The 20,124-nt window shown below is 39.3% G+C and overlaps 1 protein-coding gene across 1 annotated transcript in view; it reads left to right on the top strand.

Moving 5' to 3' along the window:
* Window positions 1-18,439, top strand: part of LOC126412189 (AP-3 complex subunit beta-2) — a 255,075-nt gene extending 236,636 nt beyond the window's left edge. The window contains exon 19 of the mRNA XM_050081668.1: window positions 17,223-18,439. Within this exon, the coding sequence (XP_049937625.1) occupies window positions 17,223-17,373 (151 nt within the window). The 3' untranslated portion in view covers window positions 17,374-18,439. The remainder of the gene's footprint in view (window positions 1-17,222) is intronic.
* The last annotated feature ends 1,685 nt before the right edge of the window (window positions 18,440-20,124 follow it).

Genomic DNA, 20,124 nt, shown 5'->3' with positions numbered 1-20,124 from the left:
CCCACTCACTACAGATGTCTGCTAAGGCAGCAAGTTTCAACCCAAATGCAGTAGTTTCATTCACAGCTGCCGATTTTGCTGTGCGACAGGACACTTTATTGCTACAGTCACTGATTAACGGTGCGGAACAATAGCTGCTTCTAGCAAGGCTTCTGCCAACCCAGTTTCACAAGACTTTGTTTATCACTCCTAGTATCCACTTCGGTTGCTACTTTGTGCCCACACTGTGAGGAAGTGGCCATGTGGGGATGCACGTTTTGTGACACTGCAAAATGCCCATGCTACGCTGTCTTAATGCCTGGCACGCAATCACTGAGGATCTCGTGTTTCCACATCACACTCCTGTGCAGACTATAAATATCGCCTTAAGTGCAGATGTCATAAGTGTGAATATTGTATGGTGAACACTGGGACAAGACAACAGTTTCTCCATCTGTGTCGTTTCTACTGCACCACACCTGTCTAGTGGATTCACATCTCGAGCGAGTGACTGATTTGCAGGTTTAAGCCTGAGGCCATTTGTGTTACTCCAGCAACATGCAAACATGTCCTTTATGTGTTTGTAATTTTGTGTTGGAGTGCTTATTAATGGCTGATGACTGCTGCATTCAGCTTGTGTGGGGATGTTTCGGCTGCTTAAGCAATATCTGTTCTAGACCTATTGGTCCATGCAGCTACACTTACCACCATTGCATTAACACTCCTCGTGGTAAACTACACAGTTAGCTAAGTTTTATTTTCTCAGTTTATTATCCAGTTTGGAAGAGACATTCTCTTAAGCAGCACCTTTATTCATTTTCTTTGTGAATATTACCCATAAGCATTTCTTACTTCTTGTAGGCTATCTTTCCGTGGATTCGGTACTCTTTTCCTCTTATTTTAAAGGTCCGTTTGGTATGATGTACCTGTCCTTTCTTCTAAAGTGATTGGGGTCCTCCCTTCCAAGGATCCACCCAAACCTTACATAAGCTCTCTTCTTTGGGAGTTACGTATCCATAAAATTGTTGGGTTCCTCCCTTCCTTGGGTACACCCGAACCCGGCATAAGCTTCCTTCTTTGGCGATTACATACCCATAACTCCCAATGTGAAGTACCTCACCCTCCTTTTGTACTACTTTATTGAATACTTTAGTACTTCCACTTTTCACTTCACCTCATCTTAAGACTTCTCCCTCCATTAAGCTCCCACTATCTCCCTCCCAAACTGTACCCTCCTTGAAGCTCCCGCTATCTCCCTCCCGAGTTCACGCATCTATTTTCCTCCCTTCAAAACTCCATTTTCTCCTTAGTGTTGGCTTGTCATATCTATATCAACCTTATCGGTAATTCACCCTGCCCTATTCCTCCCTCCACTTGAAAAAGTGACAAACCCCCTAAATCATCTTTGTGTATAACCTTTGTATATTTATTTTAGTACGCACAAATCCCACACCTCCACTATAAAAGTTAAATACAAACCCAACTGCAACATATCAAATCACTACAAAAGTTAACAAAACCATCAGATACGTCATCAATAATCATGACATAACACATCTTGTACCGTGTAACAAGAGTAGCCCATTGTCATTGCCATACATGAAATACCTGCCAGTGCAATCCTACTGTTGTAGGCTGTAAAAAGAAAATACCCTGCGATAAGAACTTTGCATATGGACAGAGGGAAGATAGGTTTGGTACTCCTATTGGTGAAGTAAGAAAAGGAAATAGAGAGACAGCTATGTTAGGATTGAAGAAGAAAAGAAGACAGTACCCTCATAGATGGATTCCCTTAGCACACCTCAACTCACAGACCCCATCTGGCGTCCTTGGCATTGGAAGGAGAAGTTGTTTGGCGTTCCCTACAGAACAAGAACAGAATTGCCATGGCCTCACCATTGAAGACACCCAAAAAAATTGATCCTAACAAACTTCTATGAAATGCAATGGAATAGGCAAGTATATTCACGTAAGTTATTGTCAGCGGTCACTATAACTTCTGTGTTCTGTCTATTTGTTGGTCAGTACACAATAGTGGTGGTATCGCTACCCATGATTAATCTCCCAAAAAAATAATAAATCGCGTACAACCCACCCATTGTTTTTACCATATGGTGGTAAGTAACCTGCCTCTTTGGTCAAAAATCTTACACTGAAGGAATACTTAATATCTGATTAAAAAACAGTTGACAGTATTTACTTTCACCATTAAGCATGATCTTTGTTCTTTCCCAAGTTTAATTTAATGGTGTCTTATACTGCTTTAACATACCAATATTATATAATCCCTTTTCTTCGCCACTTTCTGGATCGACCAAGAAACCTGCTATATTGTGTGGTACATTTAAAACTTTGTAAGGACCGCTATATAAAGGGAAAAACTTGTGTGTTTATTTCTTCAAATTCGAGCTATGGCGTTCTTCCTTGATTAGTAGAAAGCCATCCACATCAGAGTTATGTGTCGTGGCTTTTTCATTATAGTCACACTCACACTCATACTCACACTCATACTGTTTACCTGCTGCTCATTGTAAATTTTCTTTTAGAACATTGTCTGAGTTGTCTCTGTGTACATTAATATTATCATCTGGCCATTTAACAATTTCCACAGTACCTTGACTATGAATTTACCTTACAGTATTTTGATGGGGGATAAACCATTAGATAAATATGAAAGTACATTAAGTATTGCTTGGGACTCTGGTGTTTTCTGTGCCCAAGGTATATGTCTGTTTGAACAGTATGTTCTACATAACCTGTCGACTTGTTTCGTGATCCGTTCACAAGGGTTTCCCATGGTATCTCAAGACAGCAATGTGTCTAATATTTTCCCGTGCTAAAATCTCTTTGAAGGCTTTACTCGCAAACTGTGGGCCATTGTCTGTCAACAATCTACGTGGATTTCCTATCTCCGAGAAATATTCCCATAGACATCTGATGACTGTCTCTGTGTTGGCATTCTTGATAGGGTAGAATTTAACATATTTAGACCAACACTCCACTAGTACAAATATAATTCCCTCCCTCCCCCCCCCCCCCCCCCCTTCCTGTACTTGTTGATAATTGGCCAAAGAAGTCAGCTGCGAGGTCATGTGTCTTTAGGTATTACCAGATATAACTTATACCTTATTGCTTGATAGTTGTCTTTCATCTTTTGGCACATTTCACATGTACATAATACAGACAGTACTTTTTTACTTAAGTTCTTAAAGTAGTAAAGTTTTACCATATGCTGAACACACTTTCATACCCCGGGGTGTCATACCTCTGCTGAATAAGTGTAATTAAATCAAGTTCTACAGATTTCGGTATACACAGTCTCCATTTGAATCTTACTTTCTTTGCTCTCCAAAACCAAACATGACTTACCATAATCCATTCTATCATACCATTATCAATTGTCCCTCCTTCGTCTAACGTATTCCATATATCCCCAAAATATGGATCGTCACTGTTGCCCTTCTTCATTCTTAAGGCTAGGTTTCTCACTTCATTATTAGTTTAACTTACTAATAAAAAATTAATGTTGAAGGTAACTGCAGGACCTTCTGTTCTTACCATATCATTCATGCCCAATTGTAGGCGTGATAATGCATCCGAAATTACATTTTGTGAACCTTTTAGATACTTAATTTCAGTTTGATATATTTGCAATAATAGTACCTAACGTATTAAGCTGCTATGTAGTAGTTGACTTTCCATAACGAATGCTAATACTTGGTGATCAGTATACATTATTATTTTAAATCTCCAAATTAGAGTTTGAAATTTTCTTGATACTCCCCGCTATAGCAAGTAATTCTTTCTCTGTTGCTGTGTAGTTCAGTTCATATTCGTTTAGAGTTTGGCTTGCAAAAGCTAGTCTAGTATGTTCTCCCATGCAACTATCCCACAGTCACTGAAACAACTCACTCGCTATTTCATGCTGTGAGGCATCAGTACTTAACTTAAAAGGTTTGTCCATCTGTGGGTGTTTTAAAATGAGTACCTCTGCTAGAGCTACTTTAATCTCATTAAAGGCCTTAGACTCTCTGTTACCCCCAGTCCAATTAGATTTCTTAAATAAGTTTAATAACATAGGATTATTCATATGTCGAATATCGATACCCTTAATGTAACACCTTCTTAATGTTCTAACCAATAAATCACAATGTTCTTCCTACATCTTGGACACTAGAGTATGTCATCTGCATAGATTATTAGTTCTTTTTATAAATCTTTACCCAGCCCAGCATCCGAGGCTCTTATGAATACTGACACTGAGAGATTTAATCCAAAAGGTAAAAATCCAAATTGGTGTGACTTACCCTCATTCAAAAAAGCAGTAAATTTCTTTCAGTTCTGATCAGGTCTGACGTGCCAGTACCCATATGTGAGATCCATCAAGGTAAAATGCTTTGCTTGCTCAAATTTCATCAATATTTCATCTATACTGACCGGTCAAGCTCTTTCAGGCTCTATGTGCTTATTTAGACGTACCCCCCTCCTCGCTGCCCTGTCGCTTTATGCTCTACTAACAACAGGTTATTGCATACCCTAGAACTCGTTTCTATTATTTCTCCTTCTAACATTTTATTAATCTCCTCTTGTATGGCTGGTCATACACTTAATGGTGCCATATAGGGTTTATGGAAAAAGGCAATCCATCTTTGAACTTAAAACTACATATGTAGTTGTCAGGTACCCGTGGTGTATCTGAGAAAGCTTTGCTGTACTTCCTCAATATGTGGTATAGATCATTTTTCTGTAACTCAGTTAACAGACCAGATTGATAAGCTTTCATCCTAATTAGTTCTTGCAGCGTATTTTGTGTATCCAGAGTGCTCTCTGTATCCATCACAGTGCGTTTTGGTACTATGTGGATGTTATATATGTTGGCATTTTCAGTAATCTTCCCAATAAACTTTACTACAAATACTTGGCCATAATAAGTACATGTTAATATCGGTGCTGAAAAATCCAGAATTACTTTAAATCTTATCAGCCAATCAGTATCTAGTAACAACTGCAAATTTACATTAGGCACTACTGTGCATGTCTGCATAAACATAAAATTGTGTAATGTTATTGGTAACTGCTTTCATGCTTGTCTTGCTTTGCTTCCAGTTATTCCTACTACGCATACCCCAGTAACTGGCCGTATTGGATACTCTCTCTTATATTTTAATACTTCGAACAAAGACTCAGATAAAATAGAAATTTCACTTACCCTCACTTCCTGATTGTCAGTTATTTCTGAAATTATTGGTGTAGTAAACTCCATACCTGTTTCTTTGTCATCTTCAGTGAGCAAATAATTTTGTAGTGGTGTTGCCTCACTAAAGGCAACCAACTGTTTATCGTACGGGCCTTAACCAAGACATTGATTGTTTTCCGGTACTGGTGTTTGGTTTGTCGAAAAAGGCTGCACTGTTCTAGCACCTTCCTTTATGCCACTGTTTTTAAATGTTTGTATAACAATGCTGCGTACTCCCTGTCTTTGTTGTTCACATTTATTACTCTGACTTTTATTTACCTGACAATAATTAAACTCCCATTTTTTCTTGTATTTTGAGATAAATTTACCTCCTTCCTGGCACGTATGCTCGTGACTGTGATTATTGCACTCATTATTCGTCATATCTAGATTTTCAGCAAATGACAGCAATTCATTCATGGTAGACCAACCTCTTATAACATTTCCTTTCTTACATCTTACCAGTTCCTTTCCCAGATGCATTTCGTCTATTGGGTTATCTAAATACTTAGGTCTTGAAACTTCCTGGCAGATTAAAACTGTGTGCCCGACCGAGACTCGAACTCGGGACCTTTGCCTTTCGCGGGCAAGTGCTCTACCAACTGAGCTACCGAAGCACGACTCACGCCCGGTACTCACAGCTTTACTTCTGCCAGTACCTCGTCTCCTACCTATCTTGTTTGATGCCATTCAGTATACTTTTTGAAACTACCTCATGAAATGTTTCAGGTCTAATAATTCTAGTGTAAATTTCTCTTTTATTGTTTTAGACCAATATTTACGCTAATTTCATCTGAAAATTGTCCCATAAGGTAAACTCTTCAGAGTGGGAGTTTTCCCACTCAACATTGGATGTACTCCCTCATGTGGTTCAAACTTTCAAAAATGCTTACAAAACTTCATTCCGCTTCCCAACTGTAATTCCTCTAATAGTGTTGTTGCACTGAAAGATTTGCCTTTAATTTGACTTTCTGATAATTCCCTTGTAGTTTCAGCCAATTCATCCCATTGTCATTTAAACTTATTGGTGTTGTTAGTGACTACCTCCTCAGAAAGCTGACCATTTCGTAAAGTATGTGAAATTCCTGGTCTAACCATGCTTGTATTTTTTTCACCAAACCTGAATGTAACTCATGGGAATATATGGAATTTCTGTTGTTACTAGCCGGCCGTGGTGGCCAAGCGGTTCTAGGCGCTTCAGTCCGGAACCGCGCGACTGCTACGATCGCAGGTTCGAATCCTGCCTCGGGCATGGATGTGTGTGTTGTCCTTAGGTTAGTTAGGTTTAAGTAGTTCTAAGTTCTAGGGGACTGATGACCTCAGATGTTAAGTCCCATAGTGCTCAGAGCCATTTGAACCATTTCTGTTGTCACTTCTCTGCCCTAAAATTTCTATGCATGTTTGCATATCTGTCATCTGATCTTTTACCAACTTACATTGTGTTTCTGTACATGCACATCTTTAGTCCAAGCTCTATGTTGACGTACATGATACATGCCCTTCCATGAATGGCATGGATCAATGTAGCATTTTACATAGTTCAGTGATGAATTAAGGAACCTTCCTACACCATGTTATTTGTTTCAATAAAGTAAGGAACACTCCTACAGCAGCAAGGGGCAGGAAAGGACACCAGGTGCACACAGTATGTATGCCTGGTGGACTCATTCAACATGTTGAAGAAGCTATTACATCAGTCTTGAGGGAACAGGGTGCAACCAACTGCAGATTGTGGAGCATATTGGAACAAATGATGCCAGTCATCTAGGCTCCAAGGTTATACTTGAGTCATTCCAGTGGATGGCAGAGAAGCTTGAGAAGACCAGCCTTGTGCACAGAGTTTCAACGAAGCCCACAAAAAGCTGCATTATCCCCAGAATTGATCGTAGCTTTTCGGTTCTCAGTCAAGTAGGAGGACTGAGCTAGACACTTTGGAGGTTTTGTGACAAGTTAGGCTGTGGCTCCCTGGACTTGGACCATGGATTGACCATACTTGACCCTGAAATGGGTCATGTGTGCACTGCATATCAGAGACTTCTACTCAGGTAGCTGAATGTGTATGAGGTGCACACAAGCGTTTTTTTAAATTTAGGTGACTGTCCATCCACTCCAGATAACGATAGCTGCAGGAAACCCAGAAGTTGTTGTTGTTGTTGTTGTGGTCTTCAGTCCTGAGACTGGTTTGATGCAGCTCTCCATGCTACTCTATCCTGTGCAAGCTTTTTCATCTCCCAGTACCTACTGCAACCTACATCCTTCTGAATCTGCTTAGTGTATTCATCTCTTGGTCTCCCTCTACGATTTTTACCCTCCACGCTGCCCTCCAATACTAAATTGGTGATCCCTTGATGCCTCAGAACATGTCCTACCAACCGATCCCTTCTTCTGGTCAAGTTGCGCCACAAACTTCTCTTCTCCCCAATCCTGTTCAATACTTCCTCATTAGTTATGTGATCTACCCATCTAATCTTCAGCATTCTTCTGTAGCACCACATTTCGAAAGCTTCTATTCTCTTCTTGTCCAAACTATTTATCGTCCATGTTTCACTTCCATACATGGCTACACTCCATGCAAATACTTTCAGAAATGACTTCCTAACACTTAAATCAATACTGGATGTTAACAAATTTCTCTTCTTCAGAAACGCTTTCCTTGCCATTGCCAGCCTACATTTTATATCCTCTCTACTTCGACCATCATCAGTTATTTTGCTCCCCAAATAGCAAAACTCCTTTACTACTTTAAGTGTCTCATTTCCTAATCTAATTCCCTCAGCATCACCCGATTTAATTAGACTACATTCCATTATCCTTGTTTTGCTTTTGTTGATGTTCATCTTATATCCTCCTTTCAAGACACTGTCCATTCCATTCAACTGCTCTTCCAAGTCCTTTGCTGTCTCTGACAGAATTACAATGTCATCGGCAAACCTCAAAGTTTTTATTTCTTCTCCATGAATTTTAATACCTACTCCGAATTTTTCTTTTGTTTCCTTTACTGCTTGCTCAATATACAGATTGAACAACATCGGGGAGAGGCTACAACCCTGTCTTACTCCCTTCCCAACCACTGCTTCCCTTTCATGTCCCTCGACTCTTATAACTGCCATCTGGTTTCTGTACAAATTGTAAATAGCCTTTCGCTCCCTGTATTTTACCCCTGCCGCCTTCAGAATTTGAAAGAGAGTATTCCAGTCAACATTATCAAACGCTTTCTCTAAGTCTACAAACGCTAGAAACGTAGGTTTACCTTTCCTTAATTTTTCTTCTAAGATAAGTCGTAAGGTCAGTATTGCCTCACGTGTTCTAGTGTTTCTACGGAATCCAAACTGATCTTCCCCGAGGTTGGCTTCTACTAGTTTTTCCATTCGTCTGTAAAGAATTCGTGTTAGTATTTTGCAGCTGTGACTTATTAAGCTGATAGTTCGGTAATTTTCACATCTGTCAACACCTGCTTTCTTTGGGATTGGAATTATTATATTCTTCTTGAAGTCTGAGGGTATTTCGCCTGTCTCATACATCTTCCTCACCAGATGGTAGAGTTTTGTCAGGACTGGCTCTCCCACGGCCATCAGTAGTTCCAATGGAATATTGTCTACTCCGGGGGCCTTGTTTCGACTCAGGTCTTTCAGTGCTCTGTCAAACTCTTCACGCAGTATCATATCTCCCATTTCATCTTCATCTACATCCTCTTCCATTTCCATAATATTGTCCTCAAGTACATCGCCCTTGTATAGACCCTCTATATACTCCTTCCACCTTTCTGCTTTCCCTTCTTTGCTTAGAACTGGGTTTCCATCTGAGCTCTTGATATTCATACAAGTCGTTCTCTTCTCTCCAAAGGCCTCTTTAATTTTCCTGTAGGCAGTATCTATCTTACCCCTAGTGAGATAGGCCTCTACATCCTTACATTTGTCCTCTAGCCATCCCTGCTTAGCCATTTAACACTTCCTGTCGATCTCATTTTTGAGACGTTTGTATTCCTTTTTGCCTGTTTCACTTACTGCATTTTTATATTTTCTCCTTTCATCAATTAAATTGAATATTTCTTCTGTTACCCAAGGATTTCTACCAGCCCTCGTCTTTTTACCTACTTGATCCTCTGCTGCCTTCACTACTTCATCCCTCAAAGCTACCCATTCTTCTTCTACTGTATTTATTTCCCCCATTCCTGTCAATTGCTCCCTTATGCTCTCCCTGAATCTCTGTACAACCTCTGGTTCTTTTAGTTTATCCAGGTCCCATCTCCTTAAATTCCCACCTTTTTGCAGTTTCTTCAGTTTTAATCTACAGGTCATAACCAATAGATTGTGGTCAGAGTCCACATCTGCCCCTGGAAATGTCTTACAATTTAAAACCTGGTTCCTAAATCTCTATCTTACCATTATATAATCTATCTGATACCTTTTAGTATCTCCAGGGTTCTTCCATGTATACAACCTTCTTTCATGATTCTTAAACCAAGTGTTAGTTATGATTATGTTGTGCTCTGTGCAAAATTCTACCAGGCGGCTTCCTCTTTCATTTCTATCCCCCAATCCATATTCACCTACTATGTTTCCTTCTCTCCCTTTTCCTACACTCGAATTCCAGTCACCCATGACTATTAAATTTTCGTCTCCCTTCACAATCTGAATAATTTCTTTTATTTCATCATACATTTCTTCAATTTCTTCGTCAACTGCAGAGCTAGTTGGCATATAAACTTGTACTACTGTAGTAGGTGTGGGCTTCGTATCTATCTTGGCCACAATAATGCGTTCACTATGCTGTTTGTAGTAGCTTACCCGCATTCCTATTTTCCTATTCATTATTAAACCTACTCCTGCATTACCCCTATTTGATTTTGTGTTTATAACCCTGTAGTCACCTGACAAGAAGTCTTGTTCCTCCTGCCACCGAACTTCACTAATTCCCACTATATCTAACTTCAACCTATCCATTTCCCTTTTTAAATTTTCTAACCTACCTGTCCGATTAAGGGATCTGACATTCCACGCTCCGATCCGTAGAACGCCAGTTTTCTTTCTCCTGATAACGACATCCTCTTGAGTAGTCCCCGCCCGGAGATCCGAATGGGGGACTATTTTACCTCCGGAATATTTTACCCAAGAGGACGCCATCATCATGGAATCATACAGTAAAGCTGCATGCCCTCGGGAAAAATTACGGCTGTAGTTTCCCCTTGCTTTCAGCCGTTCGCAGTACCGGCACGGCAATGCCGTTTTGGTTATTGTTACAAGGCCAGATCAGTCAATCATCCAGACTGTTGCCCTTGCAACTACTGAAAAGGCTGCTGCCCCTCTTCAGGAACCACACGTTTGTCTGGCCTCTCAACAGATACCCCTCCGTTGTGGTTGCACCTACGGTACGGCTATCTGTATCGCTGAGGCACGCAAGCCTCCCCACCAACGGCAAGGCCCATGGTTCATGGGGGGGTACCCAGAAGTATCAGTGTAATATCGAAAGAAATGCCCCCCTCAGATGAGAGTATTAAAATCCTAATGGTTAACTACCAAAGCATTAGCAGCAAACTGCCAGAGTTTGAAGTGCTCCTGAAAAGCAATGCAGCTCACATAATACTAGAGACAGAAAGCTGCTTGAAATCTGAAATTGATAGGAGTGAGATTTTTGGGGAAAATTTGAGAGAGTATTGAAAGGATAGGTTAACAGGCATTGGAGGTGGCGTATTTGTAGCAATAGACAAGAAACTCAGTCCACCAAGATAGAAATTGAAGCTGCATATGAGATTGTTTGGGCAACACTCAGTATCAGGGGTTGGTGTAAAATTAAACTTGGATCCTTCTGTCACCCACCAGACTCATTTCCTGATGTAGCTGTAAACTTTTGAGAAAAACCTCAGTTTACTTGTGCATATGTTCCCCTATCATACTGTAATCATTGGTGGAGACTTTAATCATCCACCAATTAAGTGAGAAAATTACAGTTTTGTTAGTGGTGGGTGTGATAAAGATGTCCAGTGAAAGTTTACTAAATGCCTTCTCTGAAAATACCTTGAAAAGATAGTTAGGAACACCACTCATGATGGAAATATATTGGATGTAATGGCAATTAATACACCTGACCTCTTTGAGGATATCCACATTGAAACTGGTATCAGTGATCATGACACGGTTGTATCAACAATGATTAACAAATTACAAAACTTGAAACTTTCTGCACCGATGTGGAGCATGTAGAGCAACTCTGGCTCAGGTTTAGAAGAATAGTTGACCACACACTGGATAGATATATATCAAGTAGAACAGCTCATAATGGGAGGGAACTTCCATAGTACACAGTCACTGTAAAGAAACTGCATAATAGGTGTAGAACAAAGTGTCGGGCTATAGATACAGAAATGCTGAATGAAATGCATTTGGACCTCGAGAGCAATGCGTGGTGCCTTCAGTGGCTATCATAGCAGAATATTGTCTAGTGATCTTTCACAGAACCCAAAGAAATTCTGGTTGTATGTAAAGGCTGTTAGTGACACCAAAGTTAGTGTCCAGTCTTTCGCAAATAAGACAGTAACTGAAAATGAGTGTAGCAAAACACAAGCTGAAGTGCTTAACTCCATTTTCAAAGGAAATCTCAGGAGAATTGCCCCAGTTTAATCCTCATGCCACTGAAAAGATGAATGAAATGAGTGTCAGTGGTGTTGAGAAACAGTTGAAATCGTTAAAATTGAACAATGCACCAGGGCCGAATGGAACCCCTATCAGATTCTGTACTGAATTTGTGGCTGAGTTAGCCCCTCTTCTAAGTGTAATCTGTCATAGATTCCTTGAACAAAAAACTGTGACCATCTTGGAAGAAAGCACAGGTCACTCCTGTCTTTATGACATCCGTCCATCCTTGAAGGATGGTGGTGTAGCATAGTTGGTTCAGACTCTGCAACATCTGCTATGGCTGAAAAGTCCCACTCAAGAGTGGCAGTCTACTGCAGTTTGGGCACTTGAAATGTGAAGGACTTCCACCAGAGGCCACTCTCTCCTTCCATCGTTCCCTCTTCCTGATATCTTCTTCCATGTGTTCGTTCTCTGCAAGCTCAACCCCACTGCACAGCGTGTCACCACTTGACACAGTCACCAGCTGTATTTTCCCACTGACGTGGATCAATGCTGGCCTTGGTCAGATGTCTCTCGCAGACATTCTTGAAGCAAAGGTGCGGTCTTCCTACTGGTCTCTCACCCTCCTGAAGTTCCCTGTACAACACTTTTTTCAGTATTCACTCAGGATCCATGTGCCTGACATGTCCCAGGCACATTAGGCTGCAGTGGCTCAGGAGCACATGAATGCTGGTTGTGCTTGCGAGCCATAATACATTGGTGTTGGGTACTTTATCCTTCCTAGAGATCTGAAGGATTCTCTGGAGATAAGGGAGAGGGAAGCTGTTCAGTCGGGATTCGTGTGTAGCAAGAGCAACTCATTCCTGTCTACAAGAAGGATAATAGAAGTGATCGACAAAACTGCCATCCATTATCCTTGACATTGATTTGTTGCAGAATCTTAGAACATACCCTTAGCTAAAACATAATTATATATCTTGAACAGAATGACCTCCTCAATGCCAAACAGCATGAATTCTGGAAAAAAAAAAACTGATCATTTGAAACCCAACTTTCCACATGTCTCACCAACTTTGCACTTTTCTAACATTACATACTGAAAGCTTTGGATCAAGGCAGTCTGTAGATGGTGTATTTCTTGATTTCAGAAATGCATTTGACTTAGTACCACATCTATGTTTATTGTCAAAAGTACGGTCATATGGAGTATCAAGTGAAATTTGTGACTGGATTGAGAACATTTTGATTGGCAGACAAAGTTAGTAGTAGCCACAGACTTTTTGCAGCTGAAGCAATTATCTATGATGAAGTACCATCAGAGAGAATTTGCATAAATATTCAGTCAAATCTTGATACAGAAATGTAAAATTGTGCACTTCACAAAATGAAAAAAAGTAGTAGTATATGACTATAACATCAATGAGGCACTGTTGTAATTGGCCAACTTGCACAAATACTAGATGTAACACTTTGTAGGAATATAAAATGGAATTATCACATACGTTCAGTTGTGGATAAAGCAGATGGTAGACTTTGGCTTATTGGTTGAAGACTGGGGAAATGCAATCAGTCTACAAAGGAGATTGCTTGCAAATCACTCGTGTGACTAGTTTTAGAATATTGCTCAAGTGTGTGGGACCCATACCAAATAGGACTAAAAGGGGATTTACAGGCATCATGAATGGTCACAGGTTTGTTTGATCGGTGGGAGAATGTCACAGAGATACTGAAGAAAATGAACTGGAAGATTCTTGAAGATAGATGTAAATTATCCCGAGAAAGTCTATTAACATAGTTTCAAGAACCAGCTTTAAATAGGAATGTACTACAACCCCCTATGTATGGCTCACATAGGGATCATGAGGATAAGATTAGAATAATTACTGTATGCACAGATGCATTCAATCAATCATTCTTCCTGTACTGTGTACGTGAATGTAATGGGCAGAAACCCTAATAAATGGTACAATGAGGCATGCCCTCTGCTATACATCTCACATTGGTTTGCAGAGTGTAGATGTAGACTATGCAGTTTTTACATTGAGCAATCAGTAAAGGAATACAGGGAGAAATTTGGAGAGGGAGTTAAGGTTCAAGAAGAAGAAATGAAAACTCTTTAAAGTGTGCCGATGATGTAGTAATTCTGGTCAAGATGGCAAAGGACTTGTAGGATCATTTGAACAGAATGGTTAGTGTCTTGAAAAAGAGCTTATTAGATGGACAGCAACAGAAGTAAAATAAGGATGTTGCAGTATGGTTAAATCAGGCAATAATGAGGGAATTAGGTTAGGAAATGAGACATGATAGGTAGTAGCTGAGTTTTGCTATCTGGGCATCCAAATAACTGATGTTGGCAGAATTAAAGAGGATATAAAATGCAGACTAGCAATAGCAAGGAAAGCTTTTCTGATAAAGGTAAATATGTGAACACTTAATATAAATTCGACTGTTAGGGAGTCATTACCGAAAATATGTGTCAAATGTAACCTCACATGGAAGTAAAATGTGAATGATGGACAGTTCAAACAAAAAGAGCACAAATCTTCTGAAATGCAAAGATGTTCTATCCATCCAAAAAGTTCCGAGACCAATGCAACCATGGTGTACAGGTGACTTGAATGCTATAACTATCGTGGCAGCTTGAGGTAACAACTGTCAACAACAGATGTGCATTTGATAAGTGAGTTGTAAGGCAGTCTGAATTAAGGAGGAGATATGTGATTGTGGTGTGTCAGCATTGTTATCACAAATTGCAATGGAGCAACATCTCTAAATTGAGTGCTGAAGATGTTTTCTAGAATGTTTTGAAGAAGAGAAAAGTGCGTGCAATCTTTGTCTGACCAAAAACAGTTATATGTAATGCCTGCCAAGACTTGATTCAAATGGAAAATGCGACAGTTCTTTTCTGGAAAAAATCATCACAGTTGACAAGACTTGGACAAACAACAAAGTGCAGAAATTCATATGGAGGGTCAGTGCTTTGGTGACATAAGCAGAATTCAAGCCAACATGGTGCACAAGTTGAACAACATCACAAAGAAAGACTTGGATAGTTTTACATGGTTGTATGAACATTCTGTGTGTTTTACTCAAGTGAGGGAATACTATGTAGAACACCTGAAGCACATTAAAACTGCCATCTTAACTTTTCTCTGTTTTTTATTACCCAGCCTCAAAACGTTTTGGCCTGACAGAGTATGATAATCAATAAAGAGGTATTGAATGATGTCAGGTATAAAAGATCTTTGTGGCACAAGATTACTAAAAGAAAGCATAGATTAATGGGATATATCCTGAAGCATCAAGGAAAATTAATTTGGTAGTGAATAGAGATGTGGAGGGTAAAAATTGTAGAGGGGGGCCAAGCAGGTTCAAATGGATGTAGGTTGCAGTATATGTGCAGAGATGAAGAAACTCCTGCAGGACTGACTAGCTTGGAGAGGTGTATCAAACATGTCCTTTAACACCAGCATGATATAAATTGGAGTCATCAGTTGTAACCAAGGAAACAACAGATTTTTTTTTTATTAGTAGCCTTCTTTCTAATTTAATTGATTTAAATTAACTGGCAAAAGTATGAATAATACAAAGCATTATAGTGATATTTTGTTAATACAGAATACAGGTTGATAGTATTTTGTTAATGTATATCTTGACTCATGTATGGAATACAATGAATGGATAAACAAATGAATGTGAGGTACATACAGCCAGAAATGAAGTTTTAATTACAAGGTATATTAAAGAACTAGAGAAGATCATCATTAAGCAAAAAGCATAAATGACACGGATCTCACAGCTTGTTGTGCAAACATTTTAACTTTTTTCTGAAGCACTGAAGGCTAAGGCAAAGAACACACATGAAATCCAAGGATATAAACAACATTTGAGTACACCAATACTCGCAAACAGAAGAGGTAGCTAACTGATGTGTGAAAAGAATAATAATGTTCATAGATTTCAGACGTGGTCCTTATGTTTGTAGTAGCTCTAGATACATCATTAGCGATCTATCACCACATGCATAATTAAATACATAAATCAGTTAGGTAACAAGTTGCTTTGGTCCTCCCCTCTTAAATGTAATATACCAACTCCTTTTGTTATGTTCTTCATTTATGTGGCCTTATTGACTATATTTGATGTACAGTTATTGAGGGTATTTTAATTCCATCTTTGAAACTACAAGTAAATGCATGTTCTGTCACCAAATCCATTTTGTCTTATTAAAATAAAACATCTAATGAAAGATATTTAGAATTTGACATGTTTCCAAAATTGAGAAACAGTTTGTTACAAGATGATTTTCAGTTACAGTATTTCATGCCGGATTTTTTGGTCACATTCGGAAACGCTATCTGCTTTCATGTTTTTGGACTATTTTTTCGTTTGGTACTGTTGTATCTGGCCTAATCCCATAATTCTTTGCAGAACTACACATTTTTTAATGTTAAGCACAACACAATGTAGTACTATCATTGTGTATTTAGTATCTTTTTTGCTAAATATGTGTTGTTAGTTTTATGTAGTGTTGCTGACTTGCCATTACTTCTTCAATCTAAAACTGTGCTGCTTTTTTTCAGTTTTTCATTTGTGTGTCCTTTCATTTAATTATGTTAGTGTGTATTTATTTAATGTGTAAGAGAAATGAAGGTGTAGTGATGGAGTCGAAAGCCTAAGTAAGAGTAGATGGTGGAGGGAGGAGGCAAATATGCTGAACAATAAATTCAAAGTAGTCAGATGGGGAGAGAGTTGGAGGAAAAGGGTGAGGAGCAAGAGGTGAAATGAAATGGGGAGGGAGGGGGGCGGGGTGGAGGAAGGTGCACGGACAAAGGGTGGAGGATGTAAAAGGAAAGTTTTTTTCCCCTTTTTTTCTATGTGATTTTTCAATTATGTTGTACTGTGGATGGTTTCCAGTATTTATTCAACCACTGAGTAACTGTTCATTGAATGTTAATGCTTTGTGTATATGGAAGATTTTTGGAAAGAGAATAACACACAATGACAAACTGGAAAAAAAAAGTTTTAGATTGAAGAAAAACTAATACAAGCTGGCAACATTACACAAAACACACAATTAGGCCAGAACCAACAATGCCAAACGAAACAATAGCCCAAAAAGGTGCAAGTAGGCACAGTTTCCTCATGAGAGTAAAAACCCAGGCATCAAATACTGTAACTAAAAATCAACATCTTGTAACGAACTGTTTCTCAATCTAGAAAGCACATCAAACCGTAAATATCTTTCATTATAGACTGTTGATGTTTTATTTTGGCAAGACAAATTAATCTGATGATAAAACATCCACTGTCTGGTAGTTGCAAAGACGGAATTGAAATACTGTTTGCATTCCATGTATCTGAAATCGACTGGTATTACTTTAAAGTGCTTTTATGTGTATACTGGTAATAAGTTAAGGTCTTTCTCTTTACAGGTTTGCTGGCCAAACATTGTCCTCAAAGTCACTTGTTTTAATAGTAGTAAAAATGCTTCAAGATAGCTCTGTAAACTTGATTGTTAGTTGTGAAAAAATTGTAATTGGATCAATGTTGTTAAATGAAGTGAAAGGGCATTTGAGGAAGTAATATTTCTGTATTGACTTAAAAGGAAAGCCCAGCCAATTTTGTGTACATGTCTCTGTATTGTTTTACTTCTGTTCAAATAATGTGAACTCCATCATCTAAGTTATTTACATTCCAACATTTGCCATGACAGAGAGAGAATAATGTAAAATTTATTTTTAAGGTAATTTTTATATCTTTATTGTAGAGCAGATTGTCTAAAAAAGAGTTGTGTTGTTGTGGTGAATGCATACACACTTCAGACTTGCCTCTCTGTTGTAAGTTTCAATTGTATCATTATGTAGAAGATACCAGAACCTGTTACTTTCATTATTCATTCCTGCTTCAATTTTTTTGTACTAAAATTATTTACAACATGAATTAGATTGAGAGTGTTAGACTATATTTGTGACAAAGACTCCCTTACTTATTTAATTATCTGTCACAACTAGAAGCCAAATGAGCTGTAATTGTTAGTATATATGTAATAGAATAATTTTAATAGTAGGCCTGAAATAATTACAATAAGACTAAACAATGTATAATCCATATCCAAAAGTAATGCAAATTGACAGTCACTGAATGGTCACTGAATGAATAGAAAAATAATTAACAAAAGCATAAAACATGGTACGGAGTGATTCTGGTAAACTAAAGTGGACTACTTTCAGTGTGTATTACCATTTTTGATCAAAGGCAGTGAGATGTGGACTTTAAATGCAAAAACCATTCAAAAACTAAGATTTGCTTAGTAAACAGTAGAGAAATGCACGTTGTGAACATCTTGAAGAGGCAGGAAAACAAAGAAATGGATCAGATGACAGACTGGATTGGGAGACTTAAGCACGACTGTAATGAAAATGACATGAAGGTGGACTGTAATGAAAATGATATGGAGATGGATGGCAGATGTAGTCAGATGGATAGATGGTACGTGGATTTAAGTGAGTTTGTTGTTTCATACTGAGCCTGTGATCTAGTGCAACCTGTTTAGGTGGCATTAGAAGATTGCAAGAACATGGATGTACATAGTTGAAGACGGTAATTTGTGCAAAAATCTAAAAGATCAGTAAACATCCAGTTTTTTTTTTTTAAGAATTGAACTCCCTGGAAGCTGTTAGATAGGCAACCTGCAGTGGGTGCCAGGAACCAAGTTAGTCGTTTAGCAACGTAGACACTTTTACCCAGTGGTGGATGTGAGATTGCTGCCACTGCAGCACATAATACTGATGATGAACATCATCATATACATCATAAATAGCAGACATTATTTCAAGCAGTGCAGATTTGGCTATTTCTTTACTTTGCTTAAATGAAACATACAATTCACCATTAATTTTCAGTCAGTCACTCCTTGTATAACACAATAGACATTTTGCCAAGGCAATAAATAGTAATAACAAGAACAATAACAATGTTATTAAAGTACAACAGTTCTGCAAGTTTACTTGGGGGGAGTGGTTGGGAGACAGGAGAAAAGATACAGAGTGTGGGAGAGAGGGAAGGGAAATGGTGATGGACAGCTCAGATGGAGGAAGCAGGTGTATGGTGCAGATACATGGGAAGGGGAGGCAGCAGGTGAACACGATAGCACTGCAAAACCCGGGCACAGAGGAAGGGGGACTGTTAAATAGAACGTGTGGGTGCAGTGGCTTAGCAGAGATTGAGGCCAGGAGTATTATGGGATTGAAGGATCTATTGCAAAGGTAACTCCCAGAAAAATCTGGTGCAGGGGGCAGGATACAGATGCCACATGTTGGGAAGAAGCTATTGAACTGGAGCATATTGTGTTCAGCAGCATGTGCCGCTACTGGCCAGTCAACTCTGTTCTGGGCCACAGTTTGGTAATGATTGGTGGTCATGTCCACATAAAATGCTACGTAGAAATAGCAGCAAATCTGGCAACTCACAAGGCTGCATTTACAGGTGGCCCTTTCTCTGATGGGATAGGATAAGCCTGTGATAGAACTATGCACCTTAGTCTTCCCCAGGGTTATGACCCATTTGGCAGGGGGTTAGGAGTGGGTGTGGCAGAGGAATGAATCAGGATATTGCATAGATTGTGTGGACAGTGGAAGGATTGTGGGTAGGATGTAGCTCATTTCTGGGCACGATGATAGATAATCATAGTCCTGGTTAAAGATATGGTTCAGCTGTTTCACGTGGGATGATAGGGATGCCCATTGCTGATGGCAGTGCAGGTGCGAGTATTAGGGGTGTGTGTGTGTGTGTGTGTGTGTGTGTGTGTGTGTGTGTGTGTGTGTGTGTGTGTGTGTGTCATTGGAAATCCATCTAAGAACTAGGTCTGGGGGACTAGTGTCTGTTTGTGAGGGCCTTGAGACCTTCAGCTTCCAGGCCAAGGGAATGCTTGTCATTGCAGAAGCACTGTCCGTGATTGGCCAGATCACATGGGAGCAATGTGAAGTGTTGACACCTGTCAAAATGCAGGTGCTATTGATTGTTAGTGTGTTGATACGAACAGAAATATGGATGGAGCCATCATAGTGCTGGGGTTCAACATCCAGGAAGGTAGAACATTTGCTAAGCTGTTTTTTGAAGCCATTGCTCATTTCACTTGGAAGTGCCCCTGATCAATTTGCAATGTAATTACAGTTTAAAAGATAAATTCTTTTTCATTAAAACTGCCCAGCAGTTCCAACAGGGGTTAGTGCTTGCCACATCCATGGTATTTTTGATAAGCCACACGTGCCACTCCAAGTCATCTAAATCTTAGGGCACCCAGCCTTTGCCAGGCACAGGTTTGGTGAACCTGGG

The sequence above is a fragment of the Schistocerca serialis genome, chromosome 7, assembly GCF_023864345.2.
Source record: "Schistocerca serialis cubense isolate TAMUIC-IGC-003099 chromosome 7, iqSchSeri2.2, whole genome shotgun sequence".
Taxonomy (NCBI): Eukaryota; Metazoa; Arthropoda; class Insecta; order Orthoptera; family Acrididae; genus Schistocerca; species Schistocerca serialis.
This window is presented reverse-complemented; position numbering and strand designations above follow the sequence as displayed.